Raw genomic sequence first — 27,933 nt, 5'->3', positions numbered from 1 at the left:
TTTTGTGTTTTTTTAAAAACAAACTTTAATTGGTAATAAAACAAATCCTTCCTCGCCAACCTGTTCCCTTGCTCTGCAAAGGCAACAGCCAGTAACTAACGAGTCTAAAACTCAAATGGACCAACCTGCCTGCGATGCTTTCAAAAGGGAGGACTGAGTTATAAAGGTACAAAGCTGCTCGGCCAAAGAGAACACTTGGAAGCCCGTGTGCAATTGTGCCTTAAGTCTGAAAGGGACACGCAGTGCCTCTAGACTTGAACTTGGAAGTCAAACGCTGCTTACGCACGACTGTGTGCATCGAAAGGAGACGTCAGGAACTCTCACTGCGCACAAGTACAAAATCCAGTCATGTCGTTTGCAGATCCACCCTGAAACTTCTCAGTATCTGCGCTGAACAGTTTGTTCATTAGAAATTGCAAGCTTTCGGCAGTATGGGCTCCCAAAGACTTTATTAATTGTGTGGTGTTGGTTTTAAATGCGACGCAGTTTCCTTATTTCAAGGCGGATCCACCTTTTTACATAGAGTTTGACTGAGTTTTGCATTTAAAACCAGGGGGGAGGAGTGAGTGCCCCCCCAAAAGCTGGACCCCCGACTCCCATAAGATGCATGGGATGATGGGAGTTGCAGTCCAGCAACATCTGAAGGGCCACAACCTCCTCACTTGACTTTGGTGATGTTCTACAAATCATCAATGATGCACTTGTCATAATCTCGTCAGTCACTCCTGGCTTGGGCATCTCTTGATTCTCATGTGTGAGTTTTAGCTCCACTTTGATTCCCGCCCCCCCCCCCTTCTCAGATTTGCATCAGAGCTGTCTTCCTCCAGATGGGTTTCATAGTAATCCCTACATGACGGTGCCCGTTGAGCAGGAAGACGTGTTTTTTTTGCAAAGTGGCCTTTTAAGTTCCTGGGGTCAGGGGAGGGTCGGCAGGGTCTAGCCCTCCCCAAGGATCAATTCCGTTTTGGAAAGCTGTCAGTAGCAATCTGCTTCATTATCTTCCGTATTCCCTGCAGCGGAGAGGATATCCTGCAAGAGCGACTGGGGGCTCTTTTCCAGGTGATCGCTGCTCCTGTCTAAAGATCTCTGCAAACCCTCCAGGTCCGTCGTCTCTAAGAAAAGGATCAGGCACTCTGGATCCTGGGAAATCCTTTTAGCCGACTCTCCAACAGGAAGGATCAATTCTTCCCTCTGTTTCTCCTCCCGCTGCTGAGATGTGCTGCCCAGTTCCAAGCTGCTCTCCTCCAGGCGACTGTCTTTGCAAATCTTGGATTTCACGGCTAAAAGGATCTCGCAGGCTTTCAGCGCCACTGGCCTGTCGCAGTCATACAGGGCTCCAAAGAGGAACTCAAAGAGCTTCACTCGGCAAAACGCCTCCAGCAATTTGAGGCGACGGGCAGCCTGGCTGGCAGGTGATGAGTCAGCGGCGTACGGGCAGTCAGAGAGCCGAAGCCGGCCAGACATTTGGGCAGCAAAAACCTTGGCCAGTTCCAAGCCGTTGACCTTGACCTCCCAGTCCAAGTCTCTGTCCACGGCTTGGATCACTCTGGAAACAAACTGCTCAGGGTCAGCCAGGACTTCCGGGTGGCCGTCCCGTAGCCAGTCAATGAAGACACGGATCACAGCTCTGCGGGGGAAGCCTTCGGAGTCAGCAGACAGGATTTCCTGCAAGCGAGCCCCAACGCTGGCCTTGAAGGACAAGGAGAAGAGATGGGGGGGATCTGAACACTGTTTGCAAGCTATGCTAGGTGGGGGGAGAAACCCACATCGTGTTAACTCCTGCGGCACCAGGGAAACATGGTGCGCATTTCTTCCCCTACCAAAGCAAACCCATTCTCCTTATACAAGTTAGAAGTTAGATTAGCCTCAACCAGAGCCACGGCCTTTTCAACGCTGGCTCATAAGACCAGGGCCCTGCAGCATCTGATTTCTTTCTGCAGGGCCTGTAAAACAGAGTTGTTCCGCCTGGCCTTTGGCTTGGAATCACTTTGATTTCCTTCCCCTCTTTCTTTTTCCCTTTCTCCTCCTGTGATGGAACTCCTATGTTGGGACTTCCCTGGCTTTTTTCTGGTCCATGTAGGACCAGTCTGGATAGTTAGCCTTGGTGAAGATTTGACGTTTTCATCCCCAAAAAAGTTTTTGATTTGAGTTTCCATTGAAATGAGGCTGCATTTTAATGTTTTAATATTTTAATGTTGTATTTTAATCTTGTTTTTTAAGTTGTATTTCAATCAATTTGTTTTTATATCGGTTGTTAGCCGCCCTGAGCCCGGTCTTGGCTGGGGAGGGCGGGGTATAAATAAAAATTATTATTATTATTACAGCCAAATCCATTCTCCTTATACAGCCAAAATCACCACGCCACAAGGTCTGCAGAAATACAAAGAAGAATTTGCAGGGTATGTTGAACCCTAAAGTTGTGGGGTGGGGCCCAAACAGCCCAGTGAGGACTGAGTGTGATGAGTGGCCATTTTATGTTGGCTGATTTTTTGGGGGGAGGGGGTGAAGAGAAAACCAGAGGGACGAGAGAATGGAGTGTTCTGGCGAAGGCCATGGAACACTGAACACCCTGCACCCTGCAAGGTTTCATACACGTGGCAGGGATACTTTAAGTTGACATTCCTGCACTGCAGGGGCTTTGGTCTAGATGACCCTCGGGAGTCCCTTCCAGCTCTAAGATTCTGTGATTCTAAAAGCACTTTGAACTGAGCCCAGAAACTCAAGAACTAACCATTGCAGTTGGTGTAAGATTGGTGCGATGAGCTCCGATCGCTGCACACCTACCGACCTCCTAGCAGCCGGATTGTGTTTCAATATCCTATCCATTGCTTCATAGTACAGTCATACCTTGGAAGTTGAACAGCCTAGTTCTCCAACGTTTTGGCTCCCGAACGATCAAAACCTGGAAGTGACTGTTCCGGTTTTTGAACATTCTTTCAGAAGCTGAATGTCCGGCGGGGCTTCCGATTGGCTGCAGGAGCTTCCCGCAGCCAATCAGAAGCTGCACTTTGGTTTTCAAACGTTCTGGAAGTCAGATGGACTTCCTGGACAGATTCCGTTCGACTTCTAAGATATGACTGCATTTCTAGGCTGCCCTTTCAAGGGAAACCCATCCAAAGCGCCCCCCCCACCCCGTAAACAGAGCTGTAGTCTTCCGGTCTGAATGCCGCCCCCCTGCCTTGCCACGTGAAAAGGCAGGGACAAAAACGTGCTCAGCAAAGAGGACTGTACCTCTTTGTTGCTGCCATTGTTCTCTGAGCCGGGCTTCTTCGAGTCGGCGCTAGCAAGCAAGGAAAACTGCCCCAAGGCTTCCACCGCACTGGCTCGCACGTAGCTCTCTGGGTCGGCCAGGAGGCCCTCTGCCAGCGGCAGCACTTCCGAAGAGAGAAGCTCTTGCCAGAACCACTCCTGTCCTGTGCAGAGATGAAAACAAAAAGGGGGGAAATAAACAGTGCCTGATCCCATCAGCCCTCTGTCCCTACCATTAAAGCAAATGCCTGGCCGTCCGGACAGATCTTGCCAAGTGCACACAGGCTTCCTGGGAAGGCTCACAGTCTCCAGACTGGCCCCCGCAGCACACAGAGGTCATAATTTGCTCCATCAGTTGTACTGCTGCCTGGAATCCTGAACAGGGAAGCACTTCGCGCTGCAACATTTTGTCGCAGTTGCTTCTGGCTTGCATTTAAAGTCACCAAGCTGAATGGCTTTAAAACAGAGCGGCAAAATCGGACTTCCGGGTTGGCGCCATCGCCGAATGGCGGACTCCCTCCGAGCTCCGGAGGGAGTCTGCTCGGCAGGGGCTGGGTCCTACCGCGCCGGCGACGCGGGGACCCTTAGAAACCACGGGAACGGATCCCGTGGACATGGTGACTCGGCTGGCACCGTTATCGCTCTCCCGGCTTGTGAAAGAGCCTTTTTAAAGGCTACGGATCGGGCGCCGGGGAGTAGCGTGGTGCTTTGAGTCCTCCGCTTCCCCTGCCGGGCGCAGCCGCATGCCATTCGGCGGAGAGCGCTGGCTTCTTCCAAAGGAAATTCGGACAATTGATCAACAACCCGTGAGTAATTGGGCAACCGGGTTTAAAAGGAGGAAAAAAGAAAATTTTTTCCGGATTTGGCACGAGCGGGAGGGGATCCAAAAAAGGAAGTCAGTCCCCTCCCTGATTGTAAACATGCTAAAACAAGGACTGAGAAACCAAGATCTATTCAGAAGCTTATTGATGATAAAAATTACCAACTCCACGATGTGAATTATAAGAACTGTGCTGGAGGAGAGGAGTCGAGGGTGAGGAAAAAGCAACCCCCCCCCCCTGGGAACCGGGGCGATTCGGACAGCCTGGCGAAGAGAGATGGAGATTTTGACAGCTGTCAAAGGAGCTGTCAAAACTGGAAATTATAAAGAGGACTTTGCTACAAGTTCTTTGTTGGTTAATTTTGTTACAATTTGATATAAATATGGATATAAACTGTCGGGAAAAAGAAACAACAAATTGACTTTTGGATTAGAGGATACAAAGTTATTGTAATCCCTCTAGAGGGGATTCGGGACATTACAAGTGTCGTATGTGGAAAACTACTCTGGGATGTGTAAAGGTCTTATCTCCTGGGAAAGCTGCAGAACTGAAATATTATTTTGTCTACAGAGGTGACTATAACACAATAGAATCTTCTATTGAAGCAAGAAAGGAACTGGACGTAAGTCTGTGTCCCTGAATAACAAACCTCTGTAGAGACGTTAAATTTTGGAACAAGAATGTTTTGGCAGCTGAACAAGACAGAAACCTGAGAAACCAAGAAATAAAAGAGTAGATGACTGAATACGACACGGAAAGAATAATGGGAGGAGCAACAAAAGATTAAAGAAAATTAAAGGCCTCTATTAGATTGGATTTTCGACGTTAAACATCATTAAGACAATCAAATCCGAAGAAAACAGCATGATGGACTGAGATAAATTTGGCTGTGGACTTAAGATCTCCAGGCCGACAACATACAGACAAATGGACATGGGGAATCAAAACCGGGGAAGGGAGGGGGAACCTTAGAATCCAAAGGCTTTGTAACCAACTTTTTGAATTTCTCTATATTTTCTATCTTATATTCTTTATAACTTTGATATTTTACGTTTCTGTTTTTTCTTTTTTTTAGAAAGGGGGAACTCGTGGAAGAAATGAGAGCGGATCTTGGGGAAAATTTTGTTCTATTATAAGACGAGGAGTGATGCTAAGATGGTGTAAATTTAAATTGGTTTATGAGTATAATATATTAGGTTTAATTGGGGATGAGAACTTGTGGAACCAACTTAGATAAAGGGGAATACAATCGGGAGGGGAAGGAGGAAGTCCCAGAAAGAAGGTTATGAAAAGAAGGGTCTAAGTTAGTTTCTCTTTTTCTTTCTTTCCTTTATCTTTCTTATTTTCCTATTCTGTTATTATTGGAAATTTTAATAAATATGATTATAAAAAAAAAAATAAAACAGAGCGGCAAAATCACGGGGGACTAAAGCTGTAGATGGTTTGTACGCCTCTGATTGCCAGATGCTGAGAATCACAAAAAGGGAGAAGTTTCTTTTACTCATGTCTACCTTATGAGCTGACCGACTGCGAGAACACGATCCTGGACTCAATGGGCCTTTTGCCTGGTCCAGCAGCCAGACTCCCCTTATGTTGTCATTGCAAAGCTCAAAGGCAGGGGTGGGGGCAGGGATTCTTTTTGCTGAGACATTCCTGGCAAGGAAGTGTCAGCTAACCGGGAGCTCATGGGCAGAAAAAGACCCCAACCAGAACCTCATGAAGTGTGAGAGCCCCCCACTTCCCCACTCTCCCTCCTTCTCCACCCCTAATCAATGCATGCATTTTATTTACTGACTCCGTTTATAATTCACCCAATAAGTGAAGTTGTCTGGGTGACGTACTGGTTAAAAGAAATTTAAAACACAGGTCCACTAAAACACCCTTTCCGTAGCAACACGCACAAAACACATGAAACCGAAAGCCTTATCTTAGCAGATAGCAGCATGGCTCCTGAAATATTTTTTATAATACAGGGAGCCATGAAAACAATCTTCCCAGAGCTTTTAGGGGAGAAAACACCCCACCGCTCTAAAACTGCAGTGAATGCAAGGATTAATCAAGCCTTCCAGCTGTTTTGGACTACAACTCCCATCATGCCCACCTAGCCTGGCCACCACACATGACACTAAGTGTAGAGCAGATGAGCAGGGCTAGCCCAAAATGTCCCAGCGAGTCTGCCAGACCGGGTTGGGCCAGCAGTCCTCCTCTCCTGCCAGGGCCGTCTTTAGCATATGCGCTGCAAAGATCTGCCCAGTGCCCCCAAATTTAGTCAATTTCGTGTGCATGGCACCGTTGAGAATGACAAGCGCTGTCGTTGAGTCTGACAAGCGCCACTGCTGGCACGGCGCATATTTGGTAAATGAGCGCACAAAGTTGTAAGTCCTTTAGTGAAACAGTAGGCATGCATTTCGGTAATACCTAGGTATATATGTGTTTTGTTTTTCTAGCTCGATCAAAATTATTTATTATTTCGTAACAGGCAGATAGTTAAGAGCTTAGTGGCTTCAGTGGCGAGCGGTGGGCGCCCACCAGAATTCAGCGCCTGGGTGCCCCACACCCCTTGCACCCCTGGGTAAAGACGGCCCTGTCTCCTGTTTTAGCTCATCAAGCCCATTGACGGTTGTGGACTCTCCTTCCTTGGAGATTTCTAAAGAGAGACTGGATGGCCGTCTGGAACGGATGTTTTAGTTAAGATTTCTGCATTGCAGCAGGTTGGACCAGAGGATGCACAGGGTCCCTGCCACTCATTCTGTGCTTCTAAGGCGGACTGCTCCTTCGCCACCCAGCTGTGCTCCCTGCCTACAGGTTCTGCCTTCCCTGCACTTACCTCTCAGGCGCTTCATCGCTTGCGTGAGATGCTCCAGGGCCGAGTCGCGCACTTCCCAGCTGGGGCTGTGCATGCGCTTCTGCAAGACGGGCAGCAAGTCTGCTCCAAGGGGGTGGGAGACAGAGACGGCGTCACAGACAGAACTGTTGCTGCTTATAAAACAACATCAAGTCTGCCAAGTTTACACATTGTGAGTAAAGTCCCATTGAACTTAATGGGGGTCACTTCTTTTTCCCCCTTTTTTAGTTTTTAATTTTATTTTGACAAAGTTATCATCATAAATAAATAAGAATAAAAATGTGCTCCCCGCCACGAGACCATTCCAATGTAACTACCCAGCCTCCCAAAATTTCAACACCTCTTGCGATGGTTTGACCCCCTTTCCATTTTAACAGTACAAATTCTACAAACACCCTCCGTATCTCCTCAAAATCATTTCTCCTGCATATTCCACATCTTACCTTAATGGCACATGTCAATTTATCATTAATAGCTATACCCCACACCTCTTTATACCGTTCTTCCATTTTATGTTCTGCTTGCCCCTTCCACCTCCTAGCTATCATAACTTGTGCAGCTGCCAATAAATGTGTGAGCAACTCCTTCATAGCCTATATACCTCCCACCCCATTGTAAATTGATTATAATGCTGCCTCTGGACTTTCGGTCAGCTTTAACCCAGTGACTTCTGTTACCTGGGGGTCACTTCTGAGTAGGACGGCACTGTAAGTTACAACCCCATCTGCATCCGGGGGCGAAAACAAGTGAAAGTCCCCAGGCCACACTGAACTCTCTGAAGGAAGATCACAAATGAAGGGAAACAGTGTGGCTTTTTTTACAGCAGGTTCATGCTCTGGGTTTGAGATTCCCCACCCCTGCCATAAGTAAGAATCTAATAAGAGCCCTGCAGGATCAGGCCCGTGACCCATCTAGCCTGCATCATGCTCTCTTGGTGGTCAACCAAACACATGTGGGAAACCACAGGATTTGAGCGCAAAAGCCCTTTCCCCGCCTGCGATTTCCGCCGACTGGGATTCAGAAGCCACGCTGCCTTTGACTGTGGAGGCAGCCCAGAGCCATCTCTCCCTTCAATAATTTGTCTACTCTTCTCGGTCCAGTATACCTGAAGGAGCGTCTCCACCCCCATTGTTCTACCTGGACACTGAGATCCAGCTCTAAGGGCCTTCTGGCGATTCCCTCCCTGCGAGAAGCCAAGTTACAGGGAACCAGGCAGAGGGCCTTCTCGATAATGGTGCCCGCCCTGTGGAATGCCCTATCATCAGATGTCAAAGAGAACAAAAACTATCTGACTTTTAGAAGACATCTGAAGGCAGCCCTGTTTAGGGAAGCTTTTAATGTCTAACCATTACTGTATTTTAATATTTTGTTGAAAGCCGCCCAGAGTGGCTGGGGAAGCCCAGCCAGATGGGCGGGGTATTAATAATAAATTTATTATTAATTATTATTATTATTATTATTATTATTAAAGCTACCTGGGTTGGTGACCATCGCTGCTTCCTGTGGGGGTGGGGTGAGCACTTTAACTTCATGCTGGACAAAGAAGTACAGTGGTACCTCGGTTTAAGAACAGCCCTGTTTACGAATGATTCGGTTTACGAACTCCGCAAAACCGGAAGTAGTGTCCCAGTTTGCGAACTTTACCTTAGTCTAAGAACAGAATCCGAACGGAGGAAGGGCACCGGCGGTGGGAGGCCTCATTAGGGAAAGCGCGCCTCGGTTTATGAACGGTTTTGGTTTAAGAACGGACTTCCGGAACAGATTAAGTTCGCAAACCGAGGTACCACTGTAATTTCTTTTCTCTGTCCTCGATCTTCCATCACTCAGATTCACCGGATGTCCAGTACACTGGCTGTAACGCTCCTTAGGCCAGAAACAGGCTTGCAAATTTACCTCTGATAAACTGTTTGTGCCGCTGGAAGTCACTGGCAGAGTCCGATGCTTCCGAGGTGCTTGGAAGCCACTTCAGTGTTGCTTGGAATGCCTTCTTCAAAACCTGAAAGAGAGAAAAGGGGGATGCCGTGAAAGAAACCCCCCAGGATGACCAACATCCTGGTACTTTTACTCTGGCCATCTCCAAATCACTCCTTTTGCAACCAAGAACCAATGTGGTGTAGCAGTTGGAGGGTCTGGCCGCTACCTGGGAGCCCAGGGCTCAAATCCCCTGCTCAGCCGTCATGAAGCTGCCTGGTTGGCCTTGGGGGGCCCAGTCGCTGCCTCTCTATCTAGCCCCCCTCACAGGGCTGCTGTGGGGATTAACCAAGGAAGGAGAGAAAAACGTTTCCCACCTTGAGCTCCTGCTTCCGACTCAAGAATCCATACTTACAGCGGGGCTGCTATCTGGACTCTTCAGGTACACAAGGAGGATGTCAAAGATTTGTTCCATGACTTCGTCAGAAACTGAAGCTAAAACACACAGAGAAGGACAGTTGGAAGTTATTTTATTTACTTATTTATTTACTTTGCAATTTCTATACTGCCCTTTAACCAAAGATCCCACGGCGGTGTACAGTCATACCTCGGGTTACAGACTCTTCAGGTTGCGTTGTTTCAGGTTACGGGCCCACCGGAACGGGTTACTTCCTGGTTTCGCACATGCGCAGAAGCGCTAAAGCATGCTTTGCGCATGCGCAGAAGCACCGAATTGCAACCCGTGCGTGTGCAGATGCGCTGCTGTGAGTTGCGAGTGCCGCGGGTTGCGAACATGCATCCCGCACGGATCACGGTCGCAACCCGAGTGTCCACTGTACAACACTAAGGAAAAAATATATAACCAAGAACCAAACGGAACTCTGGAACTCACTGCGGCAGTTACAAATATGAATATGCGTGTCTATTTTAAAGGGAACGGTGGTTCAAACAGGGAGGGGGTCCTAGAATTGCCCCCACCATAAAAAATGCAACTAATTTTGCAACCTGTTGTGTTTGTGTTACGAGCTTCAAACGTCTCAGGGGCTGCCGCATGGAGGATGGAGCCAGCTTGTTACAAGAAAAGGAGATTCAACTAAATATTAGGAAGAACTTTTCTGACAGTAAAAGCCATTTGACAGTAGACAAGACTCTCTCTGGAGGTGGTGGGTGTGGGAATGTTCAGGGAGGCAGGAGAGGATATATTGTTTATTAATATCCTTCCTAACTTGTGCTAACAAGTTCTATAACTGAGCAGAGTTTTAACCTTCCCCTTTGAACGCACAGCGGGTAGCTGGTTGCAGGCTTGTGTAAGCTTCTCAATATAGATTCCTGGTAAGATCCCTTATTTCCCTCTTAAAAGAATAAACACGCCACAATCTTGTGTTAAGTATATAAAAGTAGTTTACTCATATTCTTTTCACAGTTGGATCCCAGAAGGCAGACTTAGTTACAAAGATATATACATGTGGATCTACCCCATATGGGGGGTTAATCCCAGTGACTGCAGACTGGCAGTCACTGAAGTTCAGATGACAAAAGGAAGATGGAGAAGGAGGGAGGAGGGCTGTGTGCCTTGTGCTTTTGTTACCTGCACAGGTGAGGTCACACCCACCTCTCGTCACATGCCAGAGGAAGTATGCTCCAGTCCAGGAGGAAACAGGAAGTTCTGACTGGCTGGACCATACATCCCCCTGCATGTCCACTCTAGGAAAACAAGGAATGTTGTATTTGACTGCTCCTTCCTTCCTTGGAGGTTTTTAAGCAGATGTAGGATGGTCATCTGTCAGGAAGGCTTTCGTTGAGATTCCTGCATTGCAGGGGGTTGAACTAAATGACCAATGGGGACCCCTCCAACTCTACAATCCTGTGAGAAGCTGGAAAGGACCATCAAAGGAGCCCTTGTTCTTCCCTTGCCTCCCAGGAGGTTTCTTGCAGGGCTGCAGTCACCCTGGAATCGACAGGGAACACCGAGATAGCAAGGGAGGGGGAGAAACCATTGACCCCCTGCTGATGAGGCTTGCTGACCTCCCAGTAAAGCAAAAATTCAATCTTCTCCTGTTAGGCAAAGACCACAAGACGACCTGGATTGTCGCCAGATTCTGCACACAGATTTGTAGGCGCAAACCATCCCCCGATTCAATCTAGTTTGTTAAGAAAATTCCCAAACCTGGATCCACGGGCGACTTTGGGTCATTTCTCTAAGGTAGTCTATTTTAAAGCGTTTTATGTGTTTATATGCCTATCGCACTTTTAAACTTAAAACCCATTGTTGTGTGTTGTTTTAAATGTTTGTTTTGCTATTGGGATTGAAGTTCCATTTGCTTTCTCAAGCTGGTCTCTGACCGTAATAAATTTCCTGTACTTACTTGCCCAGCGAGACAGAGCTCCCAGGAGGCCCAGGGCCGCCCGCTGAACTCGGAAGCAGCCAACCAGGAAGTTGCCGATCTTAGCTGCCAGAGGGGAGACCGGAATGGCGAGGCCAAGGCAGAACTGCAGCACAGTCACCACGGACTGGAGCAAAGGCTTGTGGGGAAACTCCATTGCCAGAGAGACCTGGTGAAGAAAAGGGATAAATGCAATCTCAGCCAATTTGCTAGAGGTGTCTTATACACAGGCTTCTGAGAATGCTGCAGCCCCACTGCACAAGGGCAAAATTTGGTAAGGGAGCCAGAGTTCAGCATCTCAAGAGTTTCAGCTCAATACTGCACAAGGATGGTACATTTAAAGCCTGGAGAGCCGATTTTTCCTCCACTCTTCGGCAGGAAAGGCTCCCAGCGTGGCTTACAAATATTAATAATAAGAGAGTCCCTGCCCACTCGGCTTATAATGTAAAAGATGCAGCACAAAAGGAAAGAGAGAAGAGGAGGAAAGAGGAAAATAAGTGAGTACAGGCACCAGTTCTTAAAAGTTCTTCTAATGACCTTTTCCCTATAAAAAGCACAGGGAGAAGGAGGAGCCAATGGAGGTTGGGTCTTTGCTTATCTAGATCTTACCACATACTGGACTTCCTCCAGATGAGCCAGAGTCTGGCACAGGAAACTGACACACGAAGCCCTGGAGGACAGAAGAGACTCCAGAGAGGCAGATTCAGGCGGCAAACCTGGAAGTGGAGAAAGGGAAGCCGGAGGACACCAACAGAGCAAAAGGCTTCTCTGAAATGGCTAGTAAAAGCAGCCTTCCCTAACCTTGTGCCCACCAGATCTTCTGGACTACAACTCCTAACAGCTCCAGCTAGAGCAGCCTGGCTGGGGCTGGTGGGAGTTGTAGTGTAAAGCAGTTGTAGGGTACCAGGACGGCAGAGGTTAATTTTTCTCCAGTGCACTCCCAAACAGAAGGGGGCAGAATCCACCTGGGACATTCCAGCAAGGCCTGTTGTTCTTTGGATCTGGGCCCGGGCGAAGTATTTCAGGGCCTGTTAGCTGTACTTTGCTCCCTTAACCCACCCATCCCGCTTAATTCTATATGTGCACATAAGAAACTAGGAAGAGCCCCCCTAATTCTGTACCCGCAGTGGCCATGCAGATGCCCCCAAGGGAAGCCCCAAAGCAGCCCCAAACACAAGAGCCCTCTCCCCTCCTGTGGCGTCCGGCAATTGCTATTCGGAAGCAATTGCTGCCTCCTACCGCGGAGGAAGAGCCGAGCCACTGTGGCTGGTAGCACTGAGCTCTGAGGCCGCATCCTAACTCAGCAACGCACCTGGGAATTCTAAGGATGGAGAAGCGCCTCTCAAGACACAGCCCATTGGCTGCAGCAAAAGGCCCAGACCTTGCACCTGGATTGCCTGTGGGCTTGAAGGAGGAGAGGGAGCAGGTTAGGTCTCTCTTGCATCCGCAGCAAGGCAGCATCTCTGTGGTGTTAATGTAGGTTACGATATGGTCATCTTTATTGTCATTGTCCCATACAGAACTCTGATCCCAAAAACTCTGATACCCCATAATTAAATACAACACACTCCCACAGAGACTACCTTACACTGCGTTTAAAACCAAAATCGCATTTGGACAGAAACTGTTTCTCAGGCGGCTAGTCCAAGTCTTTATGACCCTGGACCTTCTTCCAGAAGGCAGAAGCTGAAAGAGATCATTTTTGGGGTGTGCACTATCCTACACTATCTCTGCAGCTTTCTTACGACACCTGGAAGCATAGATTTGATCCAAGGTGGGAAGAGTGCGCCCAATTATTCTCTCTGCAGTCTTTACAACCCTGGACAGAATTGCTTTTCCCCCGACCGTGAAGCTCCCAAACCACACACAGAGACCATAAGTTAATGCACTCTCAAAAGTACAATGGTAAAATGCCATCAACAGGTCCTTTGAGAGATTATTTTTCCGGATGATTCTTAGAAAATATAACCTCTCCTGTGCAATCTTCATCAGGTCTTTGCTGTTTTCTCCCCAGGTTAGATCATCTCTCAACTCCATTCCCAGAAACTGAAACACCGAGATCTGTTCCACGCACTTCCCCTCAAAGCTTTATTCCATATATTAATGCAAATGCATGCACAAACGCAATAGTCCCGCCTTCCCCAGCCAGGTGTTTTGGGTATCAGCCCTGCTTGCAGCGGCAATTTGTGAGGGGGGAGAGGGTGGGAGAGCAGGAGAGGCAAGAACAGCAAGGAACGTGCAGCTCTCCCCTGGGCTTGGGGCACAGTCCTATGCCATTTTAGTCAGAAGTAAGTTCCATTGCTTTCAGTGGGTCTTACTCCTCAGTGAAAGGTACACATGGGTAGCAGCCTTAGACTTTGTTGCAGCTGCGGGTGAAAGCTAGGAGGTTAAGCATGGCTTCATAGAAAAGGCTGGCTTGAGGAGGGATTCTGGGGACTGGGAGTGGCCGCTGAGACCATCATTTTTAATTTGTATGCCATCTTTCTGTCTTACAATACTCAAGGTGGTTTACAAGCTGAAGAAACAAAAAAATGTACCGGTACATCTGATAACAATCTAATGCAATACAAAAAACGTGATAGTAAAACATAACACCGGTCCTGGAAGACCTACACTGGCTCCCAGTACGTTTCCAAGCACAATTCAAAGTGCTGGTGCTGACCTTGAAAGCCCTAAATGGCCTCGGCCCAGAAGACCTGAAGGAGCGTCTCCACCCCCATCGCTCAGCCGGGACACTGAGGTCCAGCTCCGAGGGCCTTCTGGCGGTTCCGTCACTGTGAGAAGTGAGCTTACAGGGAACCAGGCAGAGGGCCTTCTCGGTGGTGGCGTCCACCCTGTGGAACACCCTCTTGTCAGATGTCAAGGAAATAAACAACTATCTGATTTTTAGAAGACATCTGAAGGCAGCCCTGTTTAGGGAAGTTTTTAATGATTGATGTTTTATCATGCTTTTAATCTTCTGTTGGGAGCCGCCCAGAGTGGCTGGGGAAATCCAGCCAGATTGGCAGGGTTTAAATAATAAATTATTATTATTATTATTTTATCTGTTAAAGGAAAACAAGGACGAACAAAATACTTAACGGTTTGGGCTTTAACATTGAAGGGAACAAATCCCTACCAGGCTTCCAGTTTCAGGAGTCCCAAGGCCAGAGGGCCCGACTGAGTGGGGCTCAAGGTCTTCAGAGCAAGTGCCACCAGCTTCCAGAGGCTGCATTCGGGGCAGCTGAATGCAGGAGACCTACAGGAGGGAGGAAGATGCATTAGTGCGCGTGCATAACCTTCAGATATGTATTTGTTGTTGCCAGCAGTCTGTCTCAAGAGACCATGGCGTGTGCCTCTGGGGGTGAAATCAAACCGCTGGAGAATCGCAGCGCCTGCTGTGGCTGCAGAAACCTGGAACTCATAACTTTTGCCTCCCGTGCTGTTTTTGCTGTGTTAGCAGCAATGAAGTGACCTCTCTGGGCACAATCTTGGGCAGTGTGTCTGGAGGTCCTGGGCTGCCCAGGCGACAAGACCCGTCCCCCTGGCCAAGCCTCACTGATGTGGTCCAAGGGAAAGCAGAGCAAGATGTTTGGCACCAGCTTGGCTGCAGGAGTTGCAGGAAGGAGTACAAGGCGCCAGCCAACAGTCTTAGAGACTCCGCTCCTGATTTGTGTAGGGTTTACTCCTCAGCCTTTTCTTCTGCTAAAGATATCCCACAAGGTAGTGGAGATTTAGAATCTGAGTTTTCTTTCTCCTAGATGAGTGACCTTCCTGGTGGCGGGTGGGGCAGGTGGAGTTGTGGCAAATGAAGGCCTCTCCCCAAGCCACCCTACTTCATAACTTCCTCACTCCAGAGCACTTTTGCCTGGCTGAGTGGGATGTGTCCCTGACCTCTGATGATGCCTCTTGCTTGCTTGGATGCAGGAATAGAGAGCCGTGTGTGAGTGTGTCCAGAAACTGGCCTACTCTATAAAGGCAAAATTGACACCTGCTGCCCCACCCACTTTTGCTCTGGCCCCGCCCACCACTAGCTTGTTGGTCCCAGAAGGTTGTCCCAAAGGGATGGGAAAGGTTCTCTGAAGGAATGACCGTCAGGTGTGGAGCACACTTCCACCCGCAGACAAGCCACAGCTGTCTGAACCTCATACCCCCTATCTAACCTTTGCTCTCTTAGTGGTCTGCTGTGCCCTGTCTGTGCCCTTTGTCTCCTTCGTTATACATTGTTCAAGGGGGAAATGACACGGTGGAAACAGGTGCCAAAATAACTTTGTAACCCCCCCCCCCGCGATCGCGTGATTGGAAGACGTGTAAAGGGCACAGTCCAAAATGTATCTGACTGGTTTTGCATATTGTGCTAATAAAAAGAGCCTTGGCAGAGCTAGCTGGCAGCTTGCTTATGCACAGCTCACCTGCATTACCAACTCCCGCCTCATGCCTTCACTTCAGGTCTCCACTATAGGTTCCCACCAATTAGCAGCATCTCCCCAGGGTTTCTGGTCAGTGGTCTGGAAATGTTGGAGACTGAACTCTGGAGCTTCTTTTGGCAATGCAGCTGCTGGACCACAGGTCTTCCTCTTCCCCAATGGCTCCCAATTCTATTCCAAGCATAGCTCAAACTATTGGTTTTAACCTTGGAAGACCTCTTTGATATAGATCAAGGTTGGGGAACTGGTGGCTCTCCAGCCATGGCTGGATTACAACTCCTATCTTCCCTGACCACTGGCCATTCTGGCTGGGGGCTGATGGAAGCTGGAGTCCATCAATCTCTGGAGAACCACAGAGTTCTCCATCCTTCGCCTCCCCTCACATTAATGAAAGCCACTGTGCAGGCGCCTACCTTGCCATGCTGAGGAACAGATCCACCAGCTGGTGCCCAACTTGGAGCGGCTCCTCTGTCAGGAGGGACTCCACCGTTCCTGCGATCCGCGACCAGAGCAGTTCAGTCCAGGCGTCCTGGTTGTGCTCAAACAACGTCGTCAGCAACTGCAAGGAATGCTTGGCCCGGGAGGCCGAGTGGGATTTGAGGGACTCTTCGATGCGAGCAACTATCATTCGAGTGCAAGCCGGCCAATCGCAGTCCATCGAGCTGAGGAGGCGGGACGGTTCGGACTGAACGGAGAAGATAAGCACGAGAGCGAGAAGGCGGTTGGCTCCTGACGCAACAAACAGGCTCGGGTCTCCTTGGAGAGCGAAAATCACATCTAGGGAACCTGGTGTTGAGGGAGACAGAGAGGGAAGGGTGCAGAATAATTTTGTAATAAGGTGCCCCCTGTCCATGATGAGAAGTGGCTTGAGCACTGGGCTAGGACCAGAAGGGAGGGTTCAAATCCCACACGCAGCCATGAAACTCACTGGGTGACTTTGGGTGAGTCACTCTCAGCCCAGCCTACCTCACAAGGTTGTTGTAAGGATGAAACAGGGAAGAAGATAACCATCTACACCACCTTGAGCTCCTTGAGGGAAAAGGTGGAATATCAATGTGATAAACAAAACAAAAAAGAGAAGAAGAAGGAGAATACTATAAGAGTTTGGATTTGATATCCCGCTTTATCACTACCCAAAGGAGTCTCAAAGCAGCTAACCATCTCCTTTCCCTTCCTCCCCCACAACAAACACTCTGTGAGGTGAGTGGGGCTGAGAGACTTCAGAAAAGCGTGACTAGCCCAAGGTCACCCAGCAGCTGCATGTGGAGGAGCGGGGAAGCGAACCCGGTTCCCCAGATTACGAGTCCACCGCTCTTAACCACTACACCACACTGGCTCCCATCCAGCATTTTCATCTGGGTGGTGCTTCCCTTGTGCATGTGGGTGGTGCTGTTTTGGCTACGTAAGCAACAGGACTCACAGCACAAACATCGGAAAGGGAGAAAGCGAAAAAGGGCCGCTTCCATTTGTTCAGCAGCGCTTCTCCAATCGCTAGTGAGCTCCATAACCCAACAAATGACCCTACTAGCCATAAGGGGCAGCAGACATTACAAAAGCAGGCCGACCCAGAAAACGAGTGGCCCAGGGAAGGCTGGGGAGATCAGAGTGCTGCAGCACGAGACCCAAGACAAAGGTCCATCTCTTTCTCATTGTTACAAGCCAGACATCTGCTCTGGAATGATGAGGGTGATGATTTACATGTCAGAGCCACCAGGGCACATGATGCTTCACAAAAGACAAGGCCTTGCCCCTAGGAGCTTACAAACCAACAGAGGAGAAACAACAGAGGAAGGGGAGCCCAGGCAGCAGGGGGAGACGGAGTGGGAGAAAGCCCGTGGCCCTCCAGATGTGGTTGGACTACAACTCCCAGCAGCCCCAGTGAGTGTGAGCAACTGTCGCGGATGATGGGAGATGTAGTCCTACAACATCTGGCTCCCCAACCCTGCAAGTTTGGGAGCTAAGATGTTCTCAGCAGGATTCAAAGGACAGGTGAGCCATGGGTTTTCAGTTTTAGGAGGTCCCACTGCCTTCCTTCAGGGGGGCGGCCACGATTCAGCAGCAGATCACCTCTCCAGTAAGACAGAGAGAGCCTTCTTCCAAAACCCTGGACAGATGCTGTTAGGCAGTGTAGAGAATACTAAGCTGGATGGAGCAATGGCCAGACACGGATGCCTCTCGTGCCTCAGAGGCAGGCCCAGGTATGCTGTATAAATTTTGGCACTTACCAGAGTTGCACAAGAACTGGAAGGCGCTGTAGTGCTGCAGCATGCTGTAAACACCCTGCACCCAGCCGCTCCGGATGGACATGTCTTCCCACAATGCACTGCTCAGAGGCCCCGCTTCTCCAAAGGCACCAAAGACGACTTCTCCCTGCTGAAGCGAGAACAGGAGAAAGCGGGAGATTCTCACGGTCACTGACCTATGACTAATGCCCATTTCTGCGTGGGGGGAAATCCTGAAACACATGCAACCTAGCGCTGCTCTTTTGTGCTTTGTAGGTGGTTATAGTTTAAGGGGTGGACCGATGGGTCCGAAACCCTCAGCGAGTTAGGGGCTTCCCCTGCATGCAAAGACAGGCTCTGGTGGATGGAGCCGGCAAGACCAAGAGCGGGTCCAACGGTCAAGAAGGCAGTGGTGAATACAGCACAAGATATTATGGGCTGTCCTGTGAATCCGCTGGATGAAATAGAAGAAGAACGTTGAGGAAAATTATCAGGGATGATTCACACCCTGGCCGGCACTTTCTTGATCTCCTGCTCTCAGGCAGAAGATATAGAAGCAGGATTAGTTGCACCAACAGGGTAAAGTACAGCTTCTATCCGTGGGCTGTTAGGTTGCTGAATGAAAAGATAACAACAGGGCAACTGACTTTTGGGTTTGGTGGGTGTGCGTCAGTAAACGAGGGGAATTAAGACTAAGAGAGCTGAGTGGGGGGTGCTTGTGTAATCTCACTGTATACAAGTTGTACAAGTGACAATAAAGTATTTCAATTTCAATTTCTGCAGGTACTGTAGAAGGAAGTGAGGGGAAGATGGGGCTCGTCCACCTGGGAAGGGAGCCCATCCAGGGGAAGGAAAACTCAGGTCCAAACCTCCCACTGCCTTGTGGGGCATTTTCAGGGGAAGAAAAGGAGTAAGCCCACATAAATCTGGACTTCCTAAGACGGCTGGGTGGCGATTGTACGCCTCCTTCCAGCAACTCCTGCAGCCAAGCTGGTACTAAAGGCTTCACTGACCTGCAGGTGTTGGAAACTACTTTCAGAGGCAGCAAATATCCCAGTGAGCCTCAGGACGAAGGAAAGGATGGTGGGATTTGGCTCCTCTTGTCTGAGCACAGCCAGGACCAGCTCTTTCAAACACGGGTTTTCCTCTAACAGCAGCAGGCTGGATCCTGGGAGGGGGGAAAGAGGAGCCAGAAGGGAATGACCAGATGTTTAGTCAGAAGACAAAACTTATGTGGTGCAAAGTCTCTGCGGTCTACTCAGAATTAAGGCCTAGTGATGCAATAGGAAGCTGCCTTGCTTAGTCTTCTCTGCACTGCCTCTCCGTATTTTAAGGCTGGGGATTTCCTCAGCCCTACCTGGAATCACAGTCTCAACCTATTAAGAAATTTCACATGCCCCCAGCCTTCCACACCGTATACCCTCGGGAAGTGCTTCCTAACATTTAAAGCGAAATCTCCTTTCTTGCTATTTGAACCAGCTGCTTTGAGTTCTCTGGAGCTGCAAATTTGCTCCATCAACTACAGCAGGCTTCCCCAAACTGGCTCCCTCACTACATTTTATACAATAACCCCTATCATCCCTGACAGTTGACCATGCTGGTTGGAAACTGATGGGAGTTGGAGTCCAACAACATTGTGGGCGGGTGGGCAGATTGCACCAGGCAGGGGAACACTGGTTTCACTTTCTGTCTCGCCAGAGTGGTGCATGCTCTGGTTATCTCCCGCTTGGACTACTGCAATGTGCTCTATGTGGGGCTACCTTTGAAGGTGACTCGGAAACTGCAATTAATCCAAAATGCGGCAGCTAGACTGGTGACTGGGGGCGGCCGCCGAGACCATATAACACCAGTCCTGAGAGACCTACATTGGCTCCCAGTACGTTTCTGAGCACAATTCAAAGTGTTGGTGCTGACCTTTAAAGCCCTAAACGGCCTCGATCCAGTATACCTGAAGGAGCGTCTCCACCACCATCATTCAGCCCAGACACTGAGGTCCAGCTCTGAGGGCCTTCTGGCGGTTCCCTCCCTGCGAGAAGTGAGGTTACTGGGAACCAGGCAGAGGGCCTTCTCGGTAGTGGCGCCTGCCCTGTGGAATGCCCTCCTATCAAGGCAATAAACAACTATTTTACTTTTAAAAGACATGTGAAGGCAGCCCTGTTTAGGGAAGTTTTTAATGTCTGACACTGTATTGTTGTGTTTTTTTAATATATATTTTATTCAGGATTTTCTTGTTTTACAGAAGTGTAGTGCCTCGTATATATATATTTTTTCATGTAACATTTTTACAAATCCGTTTCATTTGTTGAGGCATTAGGGGGAGAAGAAAAGAAAAAAGAAAAAAAGAAAGGGGGTGGAGAGAGGGAAGATGGATAGGGGTGGGATCGGGTGGTGGTGTTTCTATTATGTTTAATGTATGTAGAGTTTGGTGTCGGTGTTGCTTGTGTTGTTCACTTGTGTTCCTTTGCTGGTGAGAGAGGTTGGGGTTGGCCTAGGGTGTGATTGTTTGCTTGTGATTGGCTGTGGTGATCTTTGTTTTCGTGTGTGAGTGAGGTGTGTGTGTTTTTTGGATCAGGTTAGCCATATTGATTTGTATGCTGTTGGTGGATTATTGTCACTGTCCTGTTGGGCTGTGTATGTGATAAAGGGGAGCCATACAGGGGTGAAGGCGTCTTCTTCTGTTTGTCCCCGTGTCAGTTTCAGTTTGTTAGTTAATTTTTCTAGTAGGGCTGTTTCCCATACTATTTGGTACCACTGGTCCATGCTTACTCCTGACAGGTCTCTCCAGTGTCTGGTTATGGTACACTGTATTGTTTTTAATATTCTGTTGGAAGCCGCCCAGAGTGGCTGGGGAAACCTAGCCAGATGGGCGGGGTATAAATAATCTGGCTATCACCTCTTTATGATCTCTTTTCTAGGTTAGATATTTGTAAGTGTTGAATTAGGACCTGCGAGACCAGGGTTCAAACCCCCACTCAGCCATGAATTTCACCGGATGACCTGCCTCTCGGCCTAACCTTCCTCACAGTGTTGTTGTGGAGCTTAAATGAAGGGGGGAGGGGAGAGAAAACCACGTATGCCACCTTGAGTTCCTTAGAAAGGTAGGATACAAATGCAATAACTAAACTATTTCTATACCACTTAACGCCAAAATCACAAGCCCCAGATAGAGACCCTGTGGCCCTCCAGATGTTCTTGGCCTTCAGCCTCCAGATAATGAATAGTAGATGGTCACCCATCCTCTGTTAAAAAACGTCTAAGGCAGGACAGTCCACCACCTTCCAAGCTGATGGGATATGGAGGGCCACATAGTCTCAAGGCCCCTTGTTTAGTTTTTTTCAAGAGGTGAGTTCCTCTCCACACGTGTGTGATGCTTTAGAGAAGCCTTACAAAACAAACATCTAACCATGGAACTTACCAGTGTTGATCAGCATCTTAAACCAATCCAGCAACTTTTCCAAACAAGTGTCATCCGAAAGGGGGTGCCTGGGATCTGCCAGAATCATACATACTGAAGGCAGAAGTTGAGAGCACTTTCTATCCATGGCGAGTCTCGGTTTTTCCGTTCTGTTTTTTTCCTCATGAAAGAGTGTAAGAACAAGGCAGAACCTACAACGCAGGAAAAAACATGTTGTTTTTGAAGAGGAAACTAAACCGGAACATGGGATCTTGCATTTAAATCTAGTGTCCCAACTGTACTCAAGTTTCACCCACTCTCTCTTAGGATCGGACCCAAAGCTGCTGTTTTGAGGGCTACGGAGGTGAACTTGACTAAAACTGGGGAGCATCAGGGGTGGGACTCACAGGTTCCATTAAGCCCCTTCTTTCCTGCTCCGTGATCAAAGCATTGCAGCTCAGTGCTGTACCTGCTTACTCAGAAGTAAGGCGGCAGCAGCAACGAGTTCAGCTTGAGTTTATTATCAAGCACAGTAAGTGCACCTCTCGGGGTCCCCTAAGAATGCAGCTCTCCGCACGCACAGCTCGGCCGGCGCGATCAGTGATTACTCAGAAGTAAGTGCCACCGCCTTCCACAGAACTAGCCTCCCCAACAGTTTGTGCGCCTAGCACTTCTGCTTTAATTGGGAATAAGCCACAGGAATCTCTGGAGAGTTCACCAAGCAAGCATGCAAACGCCGCGATCCTGGAGAGGAACCCCGCTGAACCAAACGGGACTTGCTCTCCGAGCAAACGTGGCTTGGATCGGGTTGCAATGGAATCCCCGCGCGCTGCTATCGCAAACACCTTACCTGCCCCCGTTTTCCCTTCCAAACGCTACTGGGCATGCGCAGTTCATCTCCGGCAGTGAGCATGCTCAGTAGCGCAATCGAAGCCTCCCGCATTCCTGCCTTGCCAGTACTTGGCATGAGTTTCTGCAGGCTCGCTAGCCAAAGCATCTGTGGAGAGCAAGGAGAGCCTTTTTCCGAAGCGGCACTGCAGGGCATGGGTTGCACCAGAGGGATCTGCCGGAATCGGGTCAGAGAGGTTTATAAAGAGAGAATTACTCCAACCTCCAGACGGTTTGGACTACGTCTCCCATCAGCCCCTGCGACTATGCCCATAAGGCCTGTGGTAGCTTGCTGGGGCTGATGGGAGTCGTAGTCCAAAACATCTGGAGGGAACCAAGTTATGGTAGACAGATGTCTGTGAGTGTTACATTTACGTATAACAGTGATGGCCAAACTTGGCTCGCCAGCTGTTTTGGGCCTACAACTCCCATCATCCCTAGCTAACAGGACCAGTGGTCAGGGATGATGGGAACTGTAGTCCCAAAAACAGCTGGAGGGCCAAGTTTGGCCATCACTGACATATAAGCTAAACAAGCTATAGCTTAGGGTCCCACTCTCTTGGCGCCCCCCAAAAAATTAAAGGGAAAAAACCTGGGTGTACATTTCCAAAATATAAGATAAAAAACAAATAAAATAAAACCTACATACAGCAAAAGTGTTATGTGTTGTGTAGGCTCCTTTCTGTTATGTGCAAATCGCTTTAGATACCTAGTAGGTCCATAAATTACCATATAGCATATATTCAAAAACAGCGACAATTTGTTGTTGACAAAGGACAGCTGGACATATAAAGGGCCCCATTACCTTCAGTAGCTGAGGGCCTCATCAAACCAAAATCCGACCCTGGTTACATGCACATGATTCCAGCTACAAAAGCTGAGGCTGTCGAACATATTCTCAGGCTGGAGTATTGTTTGGGGGTGGGGTTGAGAGAGCGGTTGCTGTTATTGATATTATTGTTGTATCTTTAGTTTTAGATCTTATGATTTAAGTGGAAATTTGTTTCCATTTGGTTGTGTCCTTTTTGATGTGTTTGGTTTATTGTTTATGGCTTCTGTTATGTTTGTAATTATGTAAATCTTGTCATGTTGTACGCCGCCTTGAGCATAGTTTCAACTATGGAAAGGCTGCATACAAATAAAATGATGATTATGATGATTTTTTTGTGAGCCGCCTTGGGGCGGGGCTCCTTTGGCCGAAAGGCGGCACACGTACAAATAAAATGATTGCACATTAAGGGGGTGGGGCTTTAAGCACTTAGGGTTGGGATAGCGGGCAGCCATGCGGCCAAATCCTGTGCACTGTAATAAAAAAATTAAGGTCTTTTATATATATAGAGAGAGAGAGAGTGTGTAAATGTTCCTAAATGTACCAACCAAGCATGTACATAGATATGTGGACCACATGTCTGGAGCAGCACAGGAAGACCGCCCTGAAACCATTTTGACTCCTAAACTGACCAAATGTTTTCTCTGCAAGGAGGGAGGGGGTGAAGGAACCTTCCCATTGTCTCAGGAATTGGGTAATCACCATCTCAAAGGAATGGCCAGACTACCAGGAAAGGCAATCAGATAAGGCATTATCAGATAATCTGGCAGACAGGGAAAAACAACAACACTCAAATTTCTGTTGTAGACCACCTTTTCTGTGATGTAGGTATGATGTTTGTGGGGGGTGGTCTTGGGCTACACCCCTTCTGTGATGTATGTATGATGTATGGAGGGGCAGTACCTTTAGCTCCAGGGCAGGGAATTTAAAATGTCTCTATAAGTGCAGGCACACCTGGGTTCTGGGTCTTCCTCCTTTCCTGCGTGTGAAGGGGTCACCCTGTTGCAACAGTTCAATAAAGATCAGGCTTACGAGCTGCTTTGATCCTCAATATTCTCTGGTTGGCCTCTGTTATTTCCCCCTACCGATAGGGAACCCACTTAAGGACTCTATACGGGCTCTTGCATGCCCCATAAGGGGGAAGGGGCAGATTTTGTTTACAACAGCACATTCTCTCTTCCCGTCTCCCCATTGCCCTGCACGCCCAAGCCAAGAGCAGCAGCAACGGCGGGGCATCCTCTCCCCGAGCCAGTCTGACCTCGCTTCTGCGCCTGCGCGCCTCTCAACCAGCGGCAAGCGCGTCACTTCGGGCAAGCTCTCGTTCGGCCCGCGCCTTTGATTGTCAACTCCGGCGGCGGAGCCTCTCGGCCCGGGCTCGCCCCGCCCCCACATCCGGGTCCTGGTTGCCGCGGCAGGTTGCCATGGAGCCTGAAACCCGGAAGTGGCGAGGAGAGGCCGCCGGAGTCGGAGACAGGGCCGCTGCCGCCTGGGGTGAAATGGTGGTTTCGCTGGCCCGGCCGGCGCTTCCTCGCTATGTCTCAGAGCCCCGACGAGGCCGCCGCGGAGCGGGAGCTGGTATGGGGCGAGGAAGCGGGAAAGCTCTCCCGGCAGGCAGGCAGGCAGGCCTTGGGGGAAAGGGAGCCTCTCCTGCGCCTCTCCTCCCTCTCTCTCTCTCCCGGCTGAGGGGAGGGGAGGCCTGGCGGGGCTGGAGGCCGGGGGTCGAGGAAGGGGGCAGCTGCGGCCCAGCCAAGCCTTGTGGCCAGGGAGGGGAGGCAACATCTCCCTCTCCATCTCCCCCCACTATCCGCCCCTCCATTGAACTCAGAGGGGCTTCCTCTGGAGCAGCAGGCGGGTCGAGGGTTGCCCCATCCCTGCCTGGGATCCCTCAGCTGCCCCAGTGCCGGATTTACGTATAAGCTAAAGAAGGTATAGCTTAGGGCCCCACTCTCTCGGGAGCCCCCCCCAAAAAAATTAAAGAAAAAAAACAACTGGATGTACATTTCCAAAATTGTATTTCAGTTCGACAATTACTTTGATCAAATACATATTTTGCTATGTGCAAATGGCTTTAGATACCTATCTAAAGGTATCACTATATAGCATCTATTCAACACAAAAAACAGCAACCATTTGTTGTTGACAAAGGACAGCTGGACATATAAAGGGCCCCATTACCTTCAGTAGCTGAGGGCCTCATCAAACCTAAATACGGCCCTGAGCTGCCCCCTTTGCTGTGGCAAAAGACAGGACAGGGTGATGGGTAGACGATTTTTTTTGGGGGGGGGGTTCACAAAGTGACTTCAAAGCAACCTGTTGCAATCTATTGCAGCCTCACAGGATGGCTCCTCTGGAATTTATCACACACAAACGCATGGATTTGTAAATCCGCCTGTGCTTTGCGACCCAGAGCTTAAATAACACACAGCCCTTCATGCCCCCTTTCCAACACTTGCATTTGGAGAAGGTTCCTAATATGGCAGAGAGAGAGAGAGAGAGAAGACCTGAAATACAGGGCAAAACTGTACAGTGGTGCCTCGCAAAACGAAAAACTCGCAAGACGAAAGAGTTTTCCGTTTTTGAGTCGTTCCGCAAGACGAATTTCCCTATGGGCTTGCTTCGCAAGAAGAAAGCCCATAGGGAAATCTCCGGGGACCTCTTTTAAAATGCTGGCGGTCGGGAGCAAAGACTTTCACCCACCGCCGGCCTTCAGAAGAGGTCCTGGACCTCTTCTGAAGGCCGGCGGGGGGCAAAAGTCTTTGCTCCCCCCCGCCTGCCTTCCCGGGACAGTGGAGACTTCTCCGCTGTCCCGGGCGATCTTAAAATGCTGGGGGGTGGCAGCGAAGCCTTCGCTGCTGACCCCCAGCATTTTAAAATCGCCCCGGGACAGCGGAGGCTTCGCTGCCGTCTGCCAGCATTTTAAAATCACCCTGGGACAGCGGGGGCTTTTAAAATGCTGGCGGTCGGCAGCAAAGCCCTCCTGTTCCCGGAGCTTGCGGGGCGGGAGGTGGGGAGAAGGGCTTTTCTTCCCACCGCCAGCCTTCAGAACAGCCTTCTGAAGGCTGGCGGTGGGAAGAAAAGCCCTTGTCCCCCCCCCCAGCCTTCAGAAGAGGTCGGGGGACAGACTGTCCCCGGACCTGGTCTGAAGGCGGTTTCCATAGGAACACATTGATTAATTTTCAGTGCATTCCTATGGGAAACCGTGCTTCGCAAGAAGAAAAAACTTGCGGAACGAATTAATTTCATCTTGCGAGGCACCACTGTATCAATACAGGACATAGCATTTTACATTTAAATAAATGGGACAATCCTGTATTATACAGGACAGGTGGCAACCGTAGCCTGCTGCTGCTTCCTCCTCCTCCTCATCTTGTCTCCCGCCCACCTACGCTGGCAAACCTAAGAAATAAATGAATCCAGCCTTCAAAACTGATATGCACCGTTCATAAAGGCTAAGGCCACATTCACATTGGACATGTAAAGCCCGTGATGCTGCTTTAAACAGTTGTGGCTTCCTCACCGAGAATTTTGGGAGCTGTAGTTTGTTAGGGAGGCAAAGAGTGAGTAGGAGGCCGCCTGCTCCCCTCCTACAACTACGGTTCCCAGAGTGGTTTAACAGTCTCTCTCCTTCACAGGGAACTATGAATATTGTAACTGTAGAAAGGAAAACGGGCATATCCCAAAAACTCTGCACCCTTAACAGACTACAGCCCCCAGGATTTTGTGGGGGAAGCTTCACAAGAACTTACAAGTAAACATTGACCTGCATGAAACTGGAGCTTTTTAGCTGAGAAAAAATATGGAGTGGAGGACATGGGCAAAGACAAATCTTTCTGCTTCCCTTTTAATAACCCATCGCGATCACCCAGTACAATAGGTGATGCAATATTAATTTGTGGGACTTACTACTGCAAGGTGCGGTGGTGGCTTAAAGGCTTATGCAAATTTGGACGAGCTTCTCTACAACTAGATGGAACTTTTGTGTTCAGAATTGCTTCCAACGGCAACCAGTCACAAGCTGGACTTGAAAGTCGTGCCCGTATTCTGTTGTTTGTCCTCAGTATCTGGTACATAAAGCAGGTTTTTCCCCACTGCAATGGTCTATAGCTATTGACAGACCTACTTTCTATGACAGATACCTTCTTGTGCATGCCAGTGATCCCAGGATCACACAAAGGCACCAATGCTCTGCCCCTTCTATCCTCCTGATGTCTTGAATTTAGTCTTTTCCACAGTGCTCATTGAGTTTATTTCTATTTATTGCCCTTATATCCCACATTTTTCTCCAAGGAGCTCAAGGTGGTGTGCATGGTTCTGCCCCTCCTCATTTAATCCCCACAATGACCCTGTGAGTTAAGTTAGACTGAGGGGTAGTGACCAGTCCAGAGGTCACCCAGTGAGCTTCATGACCAAGTGGGGATTTGAACCCTGGTCTCCAAGGGCCTAGCTTGACACTCTAACCAGGCATAGGCAAACTTGGCCCTCCAGATGTTGGGACTCCAACATCCCTGACCACTGGTCCTGTTAGCTAGGGATGATGGGAGTTGTAGTCCCAAAACATCTGGAGGGCCGAGTTTGCCTATGGCTGCTCTACCCACTACTCTGCACAGCTGGGAATATGGTCCTTGCAGTTCTATCATGTGATAAGAGGACTAGCTTTAAATTGCAGTTCCTTTTACCAGAGCCCCGTGCAAGAATTAGAATGAGCTTATTTTAGGAATATCCCATAACTTTGTCATAACATCTCATATGTTATCTTTATAACATTGTGTGCAAGCCTTACCCTCAAATGTCCTATGAGCAGATTAGAGGGAAAGCTCAGTTCTATGCATGTTCACTCAGAAGTAATTCCCAATATGTTCAGTGGGGCTTAGTTCCAGGTAAGCATGCATAGGAGTGCAGCCTTAGGTGGTTTATTTATCATTTATGTCCAGATTTGGAATTAAAGTGAAGCCTCACAATTTATTTACTGCATTTTTTCTTCTCC

The 27,933-nt window shown here is 49.0% G+C and overlaps 2 protein-coding genes across 3 annotated transcripts in view; one reads left to right on the top strand and one right to left on the bottom strand.

The window, feature by feature from the left end:
- BRAT1 (BRCA1 associated ATM activator 1) lies at positions 1 to 22,076 on the bottom strand. 2 transcript variants are annotated; one of them, XM_082199712.1, is made up of 14 exons: positions 21,702 to 22,076; positions 21,254 to 21,444; positions 18,852 to 19,006; positions 17,842 to 17,989; positions 16,030 to 16,402; positions 14,329 to 14,448; positions 12,523 to 12,614; positions 11,820 to 11,926; positions 11,193 to 11,379; positions 9,242 to 9,321; positions 8,809 to 8,911; positions 6,898 to 6,996; positions 3,232 to 3,413; positions 1 to 1,689 (listed from the first exon to the last, which is right to left on the bottom strand). In XM_082199712.1, the coding sequence occupies exons 2-14, from the start codon at positions 21,378 to 21,380 to the stop codon at positions 976 to 978; spliced, it is 2,487 nt and encodes an 828-aa protein (XP_082055838.1). In that variant the 5' UTR covers positions 21,381 to 21,444; positions 21,702 to 22,076; the 3' UTR covers positions 1 to 975. The 2 variants fall into 2 exon arrangements, with proteins under 2 accessions (XP_082055838.1, XP_082055837.1); XM_082199711.1 differs by having other exon boundaries at positions 21,775 to 22,076.
- A 2,217-nt stretch (positions 22,077 to 24,293) lies between these two features.
- Positions 24,294 to 27,933, top strand: part of IQCE (IQ motif containing E) — a 37,969-nt gene continuing 34,329 nt past the window's right edge. Inside the window, exon 1 of the mRNA XM_082199989.1 lies at positions 24,294 to 24,524. Coding sequence (XP_082056115.1) covers positions 24,483 to 24,524 — 42 coding nt within the window. The 5' untranslated portion in view covers positions 24,294 to 24,482. The remainder of the gene's footprint in view (positions 24,525 to 27,933) is intronic.

This window comes from Podarcis vaucheri (assembly GCF_965113315.1).
Source record: "Podarcis vaucheri genome assembly, chromosome: 14".
Lineage (NCBI taxonomy): Eukaryota > Metazoa > Chordata > Lepidosauria > Squamata > Lacertidae > Podarcis > Podarcis vaucheri.
The sequence above is the reverse complement of the archived record's forward strand: the minus strand, read 5'-3'. Positions and strand labels throughout refer to the sequence as shown.